The sequence below is a fragment of the Ischnura elegans genome, chromosome 8 (genome assembly GCF_921293095.1).
Source record: "Ischnura elegans chromosome 8, ioIscEleg1.1, whole genome shotgun sequence".
NCBI classification, from domain to species: domain Eukaryota; kingdom Metazoa; phylum Arthropoda; class Insecta; order Odonata; family Coenagrionidae; genus Ischnura; species Ischnura elegans.
Genome location: NC_060253.1, coordinates 26,811,800 through 26,827,448, shown reverse-complemented (window position 1 = coordinate 26,827,448; position 15,649 = coordinate 26,811,800). Strand labels below are relative to the sequence as shown.

The window sequence follows — 15,649 nt, the reverse complement described above, 5'->3', positions numbered from 1 at the left end:
CTAACACTGTGTACCCCTATCATAACCACTTTTTACAAAGTATAAACATCATGGCGGTAGCAATTTAAGTTTTATCATTCCGAGGCAATGAGTAACCGTTAGATTAATCGCGAATGGTTGATTCTCCTTTGCCGAGAAATAAATGCTATCAGTAGTGATCAATAGCCTAAGGGAATGAGTTAGGGTGTTGCTTATTTTTTATTTTTTCTCGGATTTTTGATTTCTACCCCTTAAAATATGCTATTGGGTGCAGAATGGATATCCTATAAATTTCAGCTAAATTGTTTAACATTTAGAGGTCGCTCAAAGAGCATAAATGCAATAACATTAAATTTTCCCAATTTTTTGAAGTAACATCAGTTTCAGGGGTAACGCACGATTTTATGGCTCATTAGGGCCTAAATTCGCTCCATTTTTACGTCCGCTCAACAGTTTTCCAGGAATACAATACTTTTCCGCGATCTACAGCCGCGCGTCACACCCCTGACGGCGAGCTGGTCGCTCGCGGGCCGCATTCACCGTCAACTGATCACGGCATTACGCCCCCCTCGCGCCTTCCCTAGCGAAAGTCGGCGGAAGAAAGGAGGATTCGTATACTATACTGGCGTTTTTCATACCGAGTGTTTGCTGTAGTTTATCCTTTAAATGAACTACATCACTGGTCTTCGAACCTAACATATGAAAAAAAGGAAATTCTCAGGTTTAAAATACCCAAAAAAAAACGATAGACTGAGAACCTTAGATATGAAAACAGTTAGTTACCTCTATTTACGCTTGTTGAATCAATTGAAAATGCTTTATTATGTTCGCTAATCTCCATTATTAAACGCAGTCGTGAACAATCTCAGCAGTCGCCCGGCCACTAGCAATTCCGGTGAGTTATGGAATCTTTAATGTTGTTTTTATTTCTTCAATCAGCCATGAGATTTATAGAACCACCTAATGACGTAATATGCAAAATAATATTTAATTACTTGATTCAACGAATTAGTAAATATTTCCTTTGGTAGACAGTAACCCCTGTTACTACAACATAGTAGCAGCAAGAACCATTGCTGCTCATATCTCGCGCTAATGCCCAAGGCATCAAAGATCAGTGCAATTTGGGGTGTAATGAGGATTTTACTACCAATCTATCTTTTACTTGGCAACTCCGTTGGCGTATCATCAATAGAATTCGTTTCAGAAACATCCTCACTACTTAAGATTAAAATATCATTATTTCTTAAAAGAATGACGTATCATCAACAGCAATTTAATAACATGAAAAGGGAATCGATAGCGATTTATTAGTCTTAGTTTTACAAGGCCTACTTGGTTTTCTGTGTACTCTTTAATTCAGACTTCCTGCTATACTCGTCATATCTTCTCTTCCTCTCTACTCGTCGCGCCGACTTCTCTGCCGCCTCTCTCTCTCTATAAAGTGCTTCATTAAGGATCTCATTATTTGGCAAGCCAAAGGTTTTATAGTTGTCCCGGTAAACCAAGTTCACCCCAACCAGCCAGTTTACAATGTATTTCATATTACGCGTGATTTGGGTGATTAGTTTTGTTGGTGCAAGCAGAAACTCAAAACTAATAAATGTATGGAAGTTTTTCAGAAAGAAAAATATTTTGAAAACTCTCTCTCTATAAGCTTAGGATCTTTTGAAGTATGTGTCCCGGTCGCCTCTATATTTTCAAGAGCACTTTATCCATATCGTTTTGAATAACTTCCAGAGCATTTACCGCGGCAATATCAAAGAACTGATCCAATTTTTCATTCAATTCCATGTCATTCTTTAGCTGTTTTGTAGATGGCCGTCAAAAATAAATCTTGAATTTTAACAGCTCACTGCACACTGTGCCTCTATTTAATATATTTCCCATATTTCTTGAATTATTTGAATTCTCGACATAATACTCCGGAACGGGACCACGGACATCATCGTTAGTCTCGTATTTGCATACACTTCTTGTTTCAGGGTTAAGTGGTGGTGATGGAACAACTGCAGCACTTCGCGAATCAAAGTCAGCTTATTTTTCACGAAACAAGCAGCGATAGCTGTTATAGGGACGCCGCGGCGCGCCGATGAGGAATACTTCACTAGACTTGCGCGCGATAAACAACATTGTATTTGTCAATAGCGTTTCGACTTCGAAAATTTACTCTACGCCATTCAAAATCCGACTGCGATGAGATTAAAGAAAATGTAAAACACGCAAACTTGGGTAAGAAAACATACACAGTTGTCTCTAAACATCATTCTTAATGGTTCCATCTATTCTGCGAATTTATCTCAACGAAAAAGTCTCCAGAATTTATAACTATGTAAAACCATACAGGTTTTTAGGTAACACCTTCCTTCCGCCGACTTTCGCTAGGGAAGGCGCGAGGGGGGCGTAATGCCGTGGTCAGTTGACGGTGAATGCGGCCCGCGAGCGACCAGCTCGCCGTCAGGGGTGTGACGCGCGGCTGTAGATCGCGGAAAAGTATTGTATTCCTGGAAAACTGTTGAGCGGACGTAAAAATGGAGCGAATTTAGGCCCTAATGGGCCATAAAATCGTGCGTTACCCCTGAAACTGATGTTACTTCAAAAAATTGGGAAAATTTAATGTTATTGCATTTATGCTCTTTGAGCGACCTCTAAATGTTAAACAATTTAGCTGAAATTTATAGGATATCCATTCTGCACCCCATAGCATATTTTAAGAGGTAGAAATAAAAAATCCGAGAAAAAATAAAAAATAAGCAACACCCTAGAATGAGTGTTTCCGACACATGTTGGCCAGATGTCCTGCCAGCCTGCGGAAAACATTTAATCAGAGCTTTTCGAGAGCCAATAATCAAGATAAGAGAAGACTGGATGGTTTGGAATTGTTGAAGCGATTCTCCCAGAACTCTTAAATTAACTCGTGGTACCTTGTTTCGAAAGTCACTGATTTTTTTGCCTATGGCTTCCATTCTCCTCCATTTCTCAATCGATTGCTACATCCAATAAAAATTCTTTACTGGTAATATTTGTCTTCATTTGTGACGCAATACTTACGCTTTCATCTTATCTAATCACATCCTAATGTCAACTTGTGCTAGACTTGGCCCTCGGCCACTCAGATATTGATGAAAATTGTGCATATTTTTTCCCGTCAAACGTATATAGTTCAGTATGCAAGTTAATTACTGCGTATGAGCAAATAATCATGTCAAACTCTTATTTTTATTGATAATTCAATATTCTCCCTAATGAGGTGTGCATTATAAATGCTAAACCTTTCAATATACCACTCAAGCTTTGCATGCGTTCAAAAATTCCATCTAAATTCAAAATGATCCCACAGTTTTCTATTTTTTTTTGTAAGTAAAATGCCTTTTGAAGTTTTTTGAGGACATAAAAAAAAGGATTTAGAAACCGAAAAATGCCGTTCTCTTTGTTACCTTAACTTACGCAATCGGCAGTAAAAAAAATTGTAAGTGTGTCCAACCTCGTATGCTTGTTATTGTATTGAACAAATCATTGTGTTATTTTATTATCTTTTACAAATTTCCACATCCATCGCCCACCCTACATAGACGCTGCTTCACATATTTTCGTAATCTAAAGGGTTCCTTTGCCGAAAGTGGGTCTAATCCGCGAGCCTTGTTCTCTACTGACAAAAATTAGGAGTCTATGAGCACTTCTCAAACCCCTACGCTGAAATCCTTCTGCTCTTTCAATATCTCCTTAACTCATGGTTTGATCTCAAAGTTTCGAAACTATCTAGGATGCTACGCTTAGTGAGATTCTTAATCAGTCTATTCCACGAGTTTTCCTGAAAGTTTTGGGCGTTTTCATCTTCCACTCTTTCCTCTTAGTTGAGTTTTGTTTCGACAAAGCTTTTAATTGCCTCGTTCCTTCACTAGCAAAGTCAGTTTCCCCAAAACGTCTACGACGAACACACCCGTTACATATTTCTCGTGCAGGTAATCAAAGTCATTGGAGTCTATCCACGGGTATTAATCCTATAAACACCGTATTATATCCAATAAAACTCCAATTGAGATTGATATTTGTGTTAAAGAGCCTTATTTCCGGTAAATTCTAAATATTTATGAATAATTATTATTTTATTCCTAAATTATCTTTGATATTTGTCCAAGGAGTATCAATCAACTGGAAAAATACCCTTCCATATATTATATGGTATTATATTTTCAATAACGTAAAGGGCAAATAATAAAGAAAGAGATATTCAACATGACGAAAACTAGCATAGTGAATACAATTTTTTACAATAAATTATTTGATATATAAACAGTTAAAACAATATTTGATAATATTTAATTCACAGTCATGGATTTTTTCTCTACTTCGGTGTTAATTACGGTATTTAACATTCACCCCAAATAATTAATTCCTTCGTGATTAGTCCTCCCCATACGATACTGAAACACCAAATATTAGTTAGGCTAACGAAGAAAGACGCATTCTGCGTGAATTTTGGTGCGTTTTGGGCATGGGAGGGGCGAGCGGGGAGGGGACGCGAGCGGCCGGCTGCTCCACTACCCGCCACGCTGCGTGGACGTTGGAATATTTTCTTCGCGGAGACGCGCTCAAATTTGGCATATTGTGGCTCAACGTTAAAATGCACGAAATTGTTGACCGAAATGGCAGTAAATATTCAAATTCTTTTGGGATTGACTATGGATTATTAAACTCGTCGACTTGTGACCCGCCCCCAATATATGGCCGATGAGTGAGGGACAGGGGTACACCTAGAGGTGTAAATGTTTTTGGCTTTATTTTTGATCAGTCCCACAGCTTTTTTTCAATGGACCTGACTTCATTGGGAAATATCGATTTTTCGATCCTCCCTAAAGTCCTGGTTACACGGTACATCTAGCGATTTGATCGATGGATTTTTCTTCCTCATAGGAAAACCCACTAAACTCGCTGGCACATTAATTACGTTTGCTTGGTTTCGCTAATAGTGGGACCCGCCCGCCTCTGTGACGGTGCGGGATTCCTCGGAGGCGTCGTCGGGCTCCTATCGCGGCGGCGCCTCCTTCCTTGTTCCTCCTTCCATTCCTTCCCCTTCTGGGCGCAGAGGAAAAAAGCTCGCGCTTACAGTCCCTGCCCCAGAAGTGCAACCTTGCGAGCCCGCCCTGGAGCCTCGTTTCCACTGGTTACACGGTACATAAACCAGTACATGTTGATGTCTGTTTGCATGAGTGATTTTAGTGGAACGGAACAAGTTCGATTGCATGAACCAAATTTGAACGGGTTCTATTTTCTATTCATGCAATCGTACAAGTTGGGTGGTTACACCGAGCATTTCATGGGCTCTTTCTTTACCGTGTCTCCCTCTCTCTCTCCTTGCAGACGGGTGTGGATGGTGCGGCGGAGGCGCGGAGTAAGGTTGCGGCGGCGGTGTCGGAGGCGGCCGTGGCGGGGGGCGGCGCCGTGGGGCTGGCGAGCGGAGGAGGCATCGGGCAGAGCGGGGGCGAACAGCGAGAGTCGTGGGACAGCAAACTCACCTTCCTGCTGGCCACCGTGGGATACGCCGTCGGACTCGGGAACGTCTGGAGATTCCCCTACCTTGCTCAAAAGAACGGCGGAGGTAAGCAATGCCAGAGAATACCCACGACGCAACTGGATGCACCCTGGCATCTTTTGCGCTTATACTTTTATCCTCCTACCGTCACATTTCTTCTAACAGTGCATTTTGTTCCCCTTGTCCTTTATTTATTGAAATATTCCGGTGACGTGTAGCAACCTTGTCTTACCCCTCCTCTTCACGTATAAAATTATTTTTGAAGGCATAACTTTATGAAATTTTCCCACAAATATGGCCAAATTTTGGAGTGCTCCATGCTGTAAAAACTTACCTTTCCACTCAGGTTTAGATTCCACAGGAATAAATTTCAAAGTATAATATTAATCAATTTAAAGGCACTCAATATGTAGGCTAGAGAGAGGAGTGAATAGTTGAAAAGTTTCGGTTGCGTGTAGTAACCTTGCCTTACCCTTCCTGGTCACGAATTAAATTTTTATAAGGCGTACACTTACGGAATTTTACCATAATTAAGGCAAAATTTCTAATAGAGTCTTCTATGCTAAAAAAACGTACTTCTCACTCGGTATTCGATTACACAGCGGTAATCTTCTAGGTATTTCAAGCTTTTTTCAATGTGTGGGCATTCAATATTAGAGAGGAGGTTGATGAAGATGAAATTAAGAAGGTTAATTAACGTGAGACGCGAGTCATGGTCCATTTAGGTGATAGAGGGTGGTGTTAGGGAAAAAATTATGGATAGTAGAGTAGAATAAGGAGCTTGTTTTCTTGCACTCGCGTGGAAGTGAATTTGGCGCGCCAACCGGGGAGTTAAAGAATAATTAGCCTTTGTGAAGTCCTTTCAATGCGTTTGAATTTTAATACTCCCCTATATCACCAAAAATATTGCCACACCATTATTTCCTTGTGGTTACAGCTGCGCTGTCTGTCTGCGCTGTCACCAGTTAACACCGCGTCACTTGTCTGCTACGTGAACAAGTGCATTTAATTTGTATCGATTCATATTTATGCTGATGGAAATGAGTTTTTTTTTCAGAAACCCCCTTTCATAACGGTCATTAATCTTTGTTGTTGCTTTTCCACGGTATCCAGTTGCCCATGACAGTGGAGACAACAGCGGCCCCGGGAAACGGGGTTACGATATAAGCCAAATCTACCTATAATCCAAGATGATCATCAGCAGGGAATACTGATTTCCATCGATATAAATTTTGGTCAGCCCCAACATTATTCACTCACTGACTTTGTAGATGATTACGTATTAGTAAAGCCATCAAGAAGGAAACACTAAGACACCCAATTGATGATAGGTTCGCAGTTTAAAAAATATTTATCAGATCTTTTTCTGTGAAATATGCTTTGTAGAAACCTATAAAAATGTGGCTCTAATAACTTCTCAACTTTTGTTGCGAAAAAATTGCTTTTTTTTATTTCAAGCTTCCAAAGTTGTGCTCAGCTCAAACATCCTTAACCCTTCCGTGAATGTGCCTAGAAAACTTACGTTAACGACTATGTGGGGTATCTCAGGTTACCCATTTATAATTCATTAATTATATGTTGGAATTTAGTCTTTCTTCCAGTTCAACACTATGGCTTTTTTTAATGATATAATATCTTGTTTTGTATTATTTATAAAAACACTTTAGGCTACATTTAGGTTTTTACATTGATTTCGTGCAAAATGGCAGGAATGTTACATATTTTGCTATTGCTTCAGTATATGTATGCTGCTGACTAACATGCTATGAAAAAACAAGTACAAAAGGTGCGAACATGTAGAATATTAGCGTTATTGAAGGTATAATATAAGTGGCACCTTTTTTTCGTGACAACGGTCATGTAGTGTATTTAAATGCGTTTTTAATAGAGAGGCATGCGTTTCTCTCGACCGGTCGTATTTTTTCATATTTTGTGACCCATCACTCGTTTAAAACTAACGCTATCTCCTTGAAATTTTCGTAGTTATTAAAGTAGACAGTTTTCATAATTTCTTATACCTTATACATAAATTTTAAAAATGCCTTAAGAAAATACTGGGGAAAAGTTTTAAAATTTGATGTAGAGGTATATGTTACCCAGGGTCTACTTCATAAAACTTGATAATGTCAAGGTGATAGTATTAGTCTCAAGTGGGTGATTTGTTTCCGAAAAATACGGTGACGAAGGAGGTGTCCGTCCTCTTAATATTAAATTCTAGCCAAAAGTAGCCCAGGATTGAGTTTAAAAAAATTACGTTGCAATTAGTTTTTCTGTGTCACTTTTCGTTATTTAGCTAACCCATTTCTGACCATCGTAGCTACATCCTACCATTCTGAGCGTATTATGCTTTCCAAGATAACACGCTATCCTTTTTGCTGTCGAATCGCCACGAATATCTAGTTGTATCTTGCAATAAATAAATAAACTTATTAGTTTATTTTTGAAGTCGGTCAAAATAAACCTAGCGACGGAAAGATATTAATGCGAAACGGATATTCAATATGGACGCCTAGTGTAAGTCAAATAAATGCAAAGTATCATCGATGTAAACAGAAAATGGCGTTGTTTTTCATAATTTTTACTTTCTTCCATCCAAAAAATATGCTTCCCCTGAATATACATCCTTTCTAACAAGGTCGCTCGTAAAAATTGAACAGCATTAGATTCTGACCTCGTTACCACCCTTTGTAGCTATATGTATCACCAAAATATTTCACTGATATACTCAATACGGCCATAGGAGCAAAGTACCTCATTGTCTTCGCAAGCAGACAGTTTTCCGTGCGGAAATGGGTCGTTCGGCTTCAAACTCGAATGCACACATTTTCTACGCCGACAGTAAATATCGATGTCTCGACAGCATTGATTTTGGCTTAACGATTGTCTGTCAGTGTCGGCTATCAATATCTTTCTTCCGATGCTTGTCCTTAATTTTCGCCGTTTAACACCCCACTCATTTACCTATCACCCTCGAACCCTCATCTCTTTCAGCCTGTCAAGTTGACAGCGCTAACTCAAATATTTGGAATGCACGGCCTTTCAGCGCCATTGGCCCCCTTTCATGCTTCAAGCTTCCCTGAATACTCATTCTTCGGGCTATCCTCTTTGGGCCTGAGTGTATGTACCTTGAGTTGCGTTCTCTGGTCCTATCAAAGGCTTTGGAAGCCTCTTATCATAAGGGGATTCCGAAGCGACGCGTTCTACAATCAATCTTGAAAGATACCGTGCTTTTACTTTTAATGTGAATTTTTTAATGACATGTAACAATATAGTAGAATTTTACGAAACTGATCGGCGAATTTCATTTTTTGTTATAGATTATAATTTGTTTAATGCCGCTATTTGGAGTGCACCTTTGTATTCACATTTATTCCGACCGAGTATTCTGAGAATCTGAAATACCACTTTAGAGTGCCAAATGATACACAAAGATATCGTACTGTCCACTTAATTTTTATGTCACAAATTCTACCGTATGTGTTTCTACTGGCTTGCAAAAACCATCAGATAGTAAGATATTTCAATTCCAGACAGATATATACTCGTATCTTCCAAAAGTAGCGGGAGGGGAATGATCAGAAGGAAGGATGGGGGAAGGAAGCGCAGATATATAGTTAAGAAAGATAAAATCATACTGACCAATACAACCAAAATTCCGGACCTGCGAGATATCATAAGATGAAAAATTTTTGGGGTTATAAAGCAGTTAGGGGATTACATCAAAGACAGGCAGACAGACTAACATACTCACTGTCGTTCAATATCTTCCTTTTCCTTGTTACTATTTCCCACTGTACGGCCGCATCTAATTTTTGTGCGAAAATAGATAGTCCCAGTTAACTTAAATTTGCCCTTTTTCTTAAAAATGAATAATTTTCACATCAAAATGGGATAGGTATTTTTCTTGCATTAGGTGCTTGGCGAAGCATGTTTTCGCCGTAAAATTTGCCTTCATTTTAAAGTACTACTCCTCGGATATAAAATCACGCCTAATTATGGGAGTTGCATTGCTGTTGTTTCCGGTTTTAACCTTTTACATGGATCATATTCTATTTCATCAGTGATATAGTTATGTAATACTGAAATGTGTAATGTGATTCGGCTAGAAGTAGCAGAAAGCTGCGTATTTTGCTGCACATTTTAATTACACATACGGGTCTTGAAGGGTAAATTGATAACATTTACTGAATATTGCGTTTAAGTGGTCACTGGTATTATATTTATACACTAGTTATTTATTTTTTGCCAGTGTTATTTGGTTGTTTTTGAAAAAAAAACAACTTCAGATAAAGCTTTGCGTTGAAGCTCTGGTTGTGAATCAAAGAAATTATTCGACGTAATTCGGTTTTTAACGTTGAAAATTCATATCAAAGAGATTCTAATACATAAATATAATAATTTGCATGTTCTTTTGGCTTAAAATCCAAACATGGGATATTTATTTTTCGCGTTTTCAGTATCTCTGGTTTCCCGAGAATTTTTTGGTTCCGAGAAAATATTTTGATGGAATTCTGTGTTTCTTGAGCATTGGATTCACCAGTTGTTCTCACCCAATACTTTCTCAAGCTAAGGGAATGTTGGGAATTCTGGAATACCCACCGAGAAAAATATGTGGGCAATTTCAAATTAAACCGTTTGATATTGTTTCGAATTTTTAGCAATGAAATAGTTGGCTCTTTAGGCATGACCTTTTTTTGAACTCTTTAATTTGGTTTCGAATATTCTCCGATACAGATCCGCCAATTTAAATTTTATTGTTATTTTTTATTTATCTTGAGGTTGGTTCAATAAAAAGTATATAGCTTTTTAGCCAACGTTTTAGCATCCTCAGGGCTATTTAAACACATCAAGGAAGTCAAGTAACAATAACAAGTCAAATGAAGAATTATAGCGAGTGTATTTACATCATGCGATAAAACATCAGTTTTGTCTTTTATTATGCAACTCAAATTTTACTATTATATAATGCCCGGTAATTTATCATTACAAACCTCAGGAAAAAATATTTTAAAAATTAACTATGTAACTTGGTTGATTTTAGATACTCCTTAATATGAAAATGCTAAAGTACGTTACTTAAATTGATTCTTTTAACTTTGAAGTGAGACATGTGAGAATTGTAGTTAATTGCATCATCTTCAGTTCTGCTATTCGAGCAGAACATTGGAGTAAAACGGATACAGCAGTAAGGGCATCAGGAAATGAATTCCGCTGGAAAAGGAGGCGTTCATGAAGATGAATGAGCAGATCATACGATCGTATCGTAAGAAAGAGCATTAGAAAAAGTGTGGTGAAGATTCTGATCTGGAGTGTTGCGCTTTTCGGCGCGGAAACGTGGAAGCAAAGGAGTGACGACGAGAAAAGACCGCAGGCCTTCGGTATATGGGTGTGGGGGAGTATAGAGACGTAGGAATGAAAGGAGGGGAGGAGGAACGACGAGGTGCTGAATGTGGAGAAGAGGAGACCGCTAGATGAGATACGGAGGTGGTGGAGGGTTTGGGTGGAGCGATAGAATAGCAAGGAAGGGAAGTTTAAAACCGTGATGGAGAGAAAAATGCTCGTAAAAAATGTAAGCGAGGAAAATGATTTAAATTATAGATATAATAAAAGGGAATAAGTCTAACAGTGCATTGAAGAGACAAGTCGAATTTAAGAGGGGAAATTATTAGGGGCTGATTAGTAAAACAGCCCAAGTAAACCTACCCGAACAGGTAGAATAATTTCTGCCCACCGTAGCCATGTAGCTAAAGCCTACCATTCTAAGCATGTGAGTCTCTTGAAGAGAGCCCGCACTCCTATACCTCTCGAACTGTCATAAGTACCGAGTTATGTCGCTGAAGTTTTCATGAAGTTCATCCTTTCATTAGTATATGTTTGAAGCCGATAGAAATATGCCAACAAGCGGAAAGAGACAGAAGCGAAACAGAAATTCAATATGGGCGCCTACTGTCAGAAAATTAAATGTTAGAATCATAAAATTAAACAGGAAATGGCATCTTATAGATTATTTTAACTCTCCTTCTCCTAGTAATGTGCTTGCCCTGAAGTTTTATCCTTCCTAACAAAGTTACTCGTAGAAATTGTACAGCATTAGTTTCTGGTTTCGTTACCACCCAGAGTAGCTATATGGCTATAAGTGTCATTCTGAATAAAAGAGTTGATGTATCACCAAAAGAGTTCACTGGATTACTAAAGACGGCCATAAGAGCAAAGTAACTCATTATCTTCGCAATCGCAAAGAGAAAGTCCTCTGGGTGGAAAAGGGTTAAAATAGGTTAACCTTCGCCAGCTTGGTACCATGCATGTGTGTATGTTCCCTAATCGGTGGTGGTTCCAATTTTTATGGCAGGTGACCAAGGGCACTTTGGCCATCAATACCCATAGGAAAGCTTGTAATGGAAAGCTTTTATGAATACTGCCGGGAGAGAAGAGTGAAGTTCCTTGTGGGGCGGTCACTCTTTACAGAGTGCGTCAATGTGTCTCTAGCTTTATATTATGTCATCATCATCTTCAGCGATTAACTATCTTAAGATTGGCTTGACGCAGATTTCCACTCAGTTCCTATAATAGGAGCTCTGTGGACATAATAACGGTTTAAAGAGGACCTGAAAAGACTTAAGGCCTTCGAGGCCTGGTGCTATCGCCTATGAAAAAATTGTATAAACATTTATAAAATTTGTATACATTCTTATACATTGTCATGACAATTGTATAAGAATGTATACAAATTTTATTCAGGTTCATAAAATTTTTTCATAGGGGATGTAGCGTCTGGAGCTGAACCTCAAATGGACTTACGAGATGCGTTCAGAATATAACGGGAATTTTAGTTTTTTCAAAAAAAAATTATTCGTCTTCATTAATTTTATTGCCCCTAGTAGTCCCCTTTATATATATTTAAATATATTATCATAAACGTTACTTGCACTTTTTTCCACGTCTTCGTCGGCTGTTGATGTGCTGGGATGCTCATCATCTTTAATGTCTTTCTCAGCCATCTTGGAAGCGTTTATACCACTCGTAAATTTTTGTTTTACTCATAGCAAACTCACTATACGGCCTTTTTTTACATTTTACATCCTTTTTACACTTTTACACTCTATTTGATCCTCATTCTTTGCTTTAAATCATTCTTTCATCATTTTTTTTAACAAATGAAAATTTCCGAGCTCTTAAAAACACGTCTAACCTTTTATGCCTCGTTCAGATTGGGATTGTTCCGCCAATCGTTGGAACTATCGTGCATTCACACAACGATGGTTAAAATCTGTGCTGCCCTCAAGTGCTGATATCTAAAGTGAACGAGAAATTGACGGTTATCAAAGCTGTTGAGGTATTTATTACTTTGTTCAACGTGTATTTAACAAATAATTTTTTCCGCCCATATTCTTCCTTGCTCGGACAAATACATGAAAAAAAATAGAGCGATGGGAGCTTCACAAACGTTTCGTCCTTCTCTTGTCGCTTCCTCATCCGGTCTCCCAGCGCCTAACCATCGTAAAGTGGCAAAGTTCGGAATTACAGTAACTATTGTCAGGACATGCAACACTGCTAGTTCGGCCAACTATCGTTAGGACGATCGCTCAGACAATCGTAATCTGAACGAGACGTTAGCGACTGACACTGACTAAGTAAACAATGAATACAGCTAGAATGTTATCGTACTTCAGAGACATGTATGCCAAAATAATAAATAAAATTTTCACAACCGGACTATCCAAAATCACGACATTTAAAAATCCCGGTAGTTTCTGAACACACTTCGTATGTATAAAAAAGTGTATCTGCCTTTAACAATTACCATCATCATTAATTATATTAATCTGAAGTTCGTTTTTACGCAGCTATCCAGCTATGTCTCCCATTAGGTCTAAAAGTAAGAATGGTCTTTCCTCATTCTTACTCCGAGCATGAGGTAGTCTCTTAATACCTACATAGCAAAGTGTATAAGATGGTGTTAAGAGACTGAAATTTCCATAGATAAAATAAAATAAATATAAAAGGAAAAGGTGGAGTGGATGGAGAGGACGTGAAACGACGAAGTGCTGGACAGAGTGAATGAAAGGAATAAGTAATAGTAAATGAGATACGGATGAAACAATGGATGAAAAGGAACACGCGAAAAACTATGGAAACGGCGAGACGGTCGTCTTTTCATTCTGGTCTCAGGAAAAATATTTGATTGGTGCATTTGCTTGTATTTTTTATTCGTTATTTTGGTAGAGTTCATTGCCGTGGGGCGATTTTCGTCTTTTTGGTTTATTTTAAATACGAGGAACAACATAGATATTTCCTTGCATGAAAAGTTTAGAAATTTTTTGCACATTGCATACGTAACTGCAATATCCATTTTCTTTTTTACATCTCGGAAATTGAAATATACCTTTCTGCTATTTTAAAAATCAAAGAATTTAAAAAGCTATTTGTAATGCGAATATTTCGTTCTGAGTGTAAAAAATGAAATGCACCAATCAAATGTTTTTCCCGTGACGAGAATAAGAATACGACCGTTTCGCCGTTCTCATAGTTTTTCGCGCATTTTTCTTCACTCTTTCGACCGTAGAAGCTAAACGTTTACGTCTAAACAATGGTTCATGATTTATTGTTGTATTCGAATAAGCAACGATATATGACGCGACCCTATGGATCTTCGGCAGGATTTTATACAAATGCTTAAAGTTCAGCGTTCTACCTTTTTTGCACCGATCGTGGGTGGATAGTTTATGCCATGAGTCATAGCATTTACGTAAGGAATACAATGGAGAGAAAAATGTTGGAGGATAACTCCCCCGAGAAAGACCTAGATGTAAGTGCCAGGGCCGGAAAAAGAATGGCCTTGCCGCGAGGAAACAATGCGAATTGTTGGATACCTCGATTTAATATCAGGATCGTGGTAACTTATCTTAAAGACCATATTTTCATCAATTTGATTCCAAACTTTTACTTATATAACTTGTATTTGAATATAAATTGCTGCTAATTTCCTACAATAATTTAAACTTAACCGCGATTGTTTGCTCTCTTCTTTGCAAAAACGAATATCGTGATTAACATTTGTTTTAAGAAGCAAAAAGCTGTAAAGACTAAAACGCGACGGTTTAATTTGAAAATTTTAAAGTGTCCGAAAATATTTTGAAATATTTCACAGGCGAATAAAAAAAAAGAATCAACAAAAACGTAAAATGCGTACTTCATATTTCTCATATAATTTCGTTGAAATCGATGGATTGCGGGCGAAACGAGACATTCATTGACCCAGATTTCTAAATTAGAAAATTTGCCTAAAGAAGGCTTTATGGAGCAATAACAGCACATTATATTGTCCACTGTGCCGTTACTAATATCCTGGCTCCTATTTTCAGGTTTTCTATTGGCGTTACTATTAGTTTTCTCCCGGAGGGTATTAGAAAAAGCGGCAACGTTATTTGGATTGAATGATTAACATTTAATATATTTCCGGCAATACGTATTTGCTACTATTATAATTTACTTTAACTTAGCTACGCTTAGTTTCTTTAGCTAAGCCACCGCTTTTGTTGGTTGGGCTCAAGTTTTTAAAACTGTTCGATTCGAGTTTTTCTTCAATTTCACTCGAATTTTGAGTTTCTCACACACGCCGAGTTTTTTGTAAAATGGGATGGGAAACTTGTGCCTCATTACTTCATGTTTTTCTTAAGGTCGTTTACAGTCACACAGTAATGGTTATTATGAATAATATTATCAGCCTTTAGAGAATTGTTCTTCATTATGCAGTATTAACTCTTAATGTATCGCCGTCAATACGTATTTGCGAACATTATAATTTACTTTTATTTAGATACGCTTAGTTTCTTCATAAGCCACCGCTTTTGCTGACTGGGCTCAAGTTTTGAAAACTGTTCGATTCGAGTTTTTTCTTCAACTCCACTTGAATTTTGAGTTTTTCACAGACGTCGAGTTGTTTGTAAAAATGAATGGGAAACTTGTGCCTCATTACTTCATATTTTTCTAAAGGCCATTTACAGACCCAGAGTAACAGTTATTATCAGTAATTTTGACTTGAATTGACTTTAGTTTATTTAACCTGGGTTGGGTGAGGCCAGGTGGCCCCATCTTCCCCCAACCCAGGGCTCTCTGTACAGAGTTTCATGTCATGAC

The 15,649-nt window shown here is 38.0% G+C and overlaps 1 protein-coding gene across 1 annotated transcript in view; it reads left to right on the top strand.

Annotated features, from left to right (window-relative positions):
• LOC124163461 (sodium-dependent neutral amino acid transporter B(0)AT3) overlaps window positions 1–15,649 on the top strand; it is a 204,257-nt gene that overhangs the window by 158,648 nt on the left and 29,960 nt on the right. Inside the window, exon 3 of the mRNA XM_046540381.1 lies at window positions 5,341–5,578. Coding sequence (XP_046396337.1) covers window positions 5,341–5,578 — 238 coding nt within the window. The remainder of the gene's footprint in view (window positions 1–5,340; window positions 5,579–15,649) is intronic.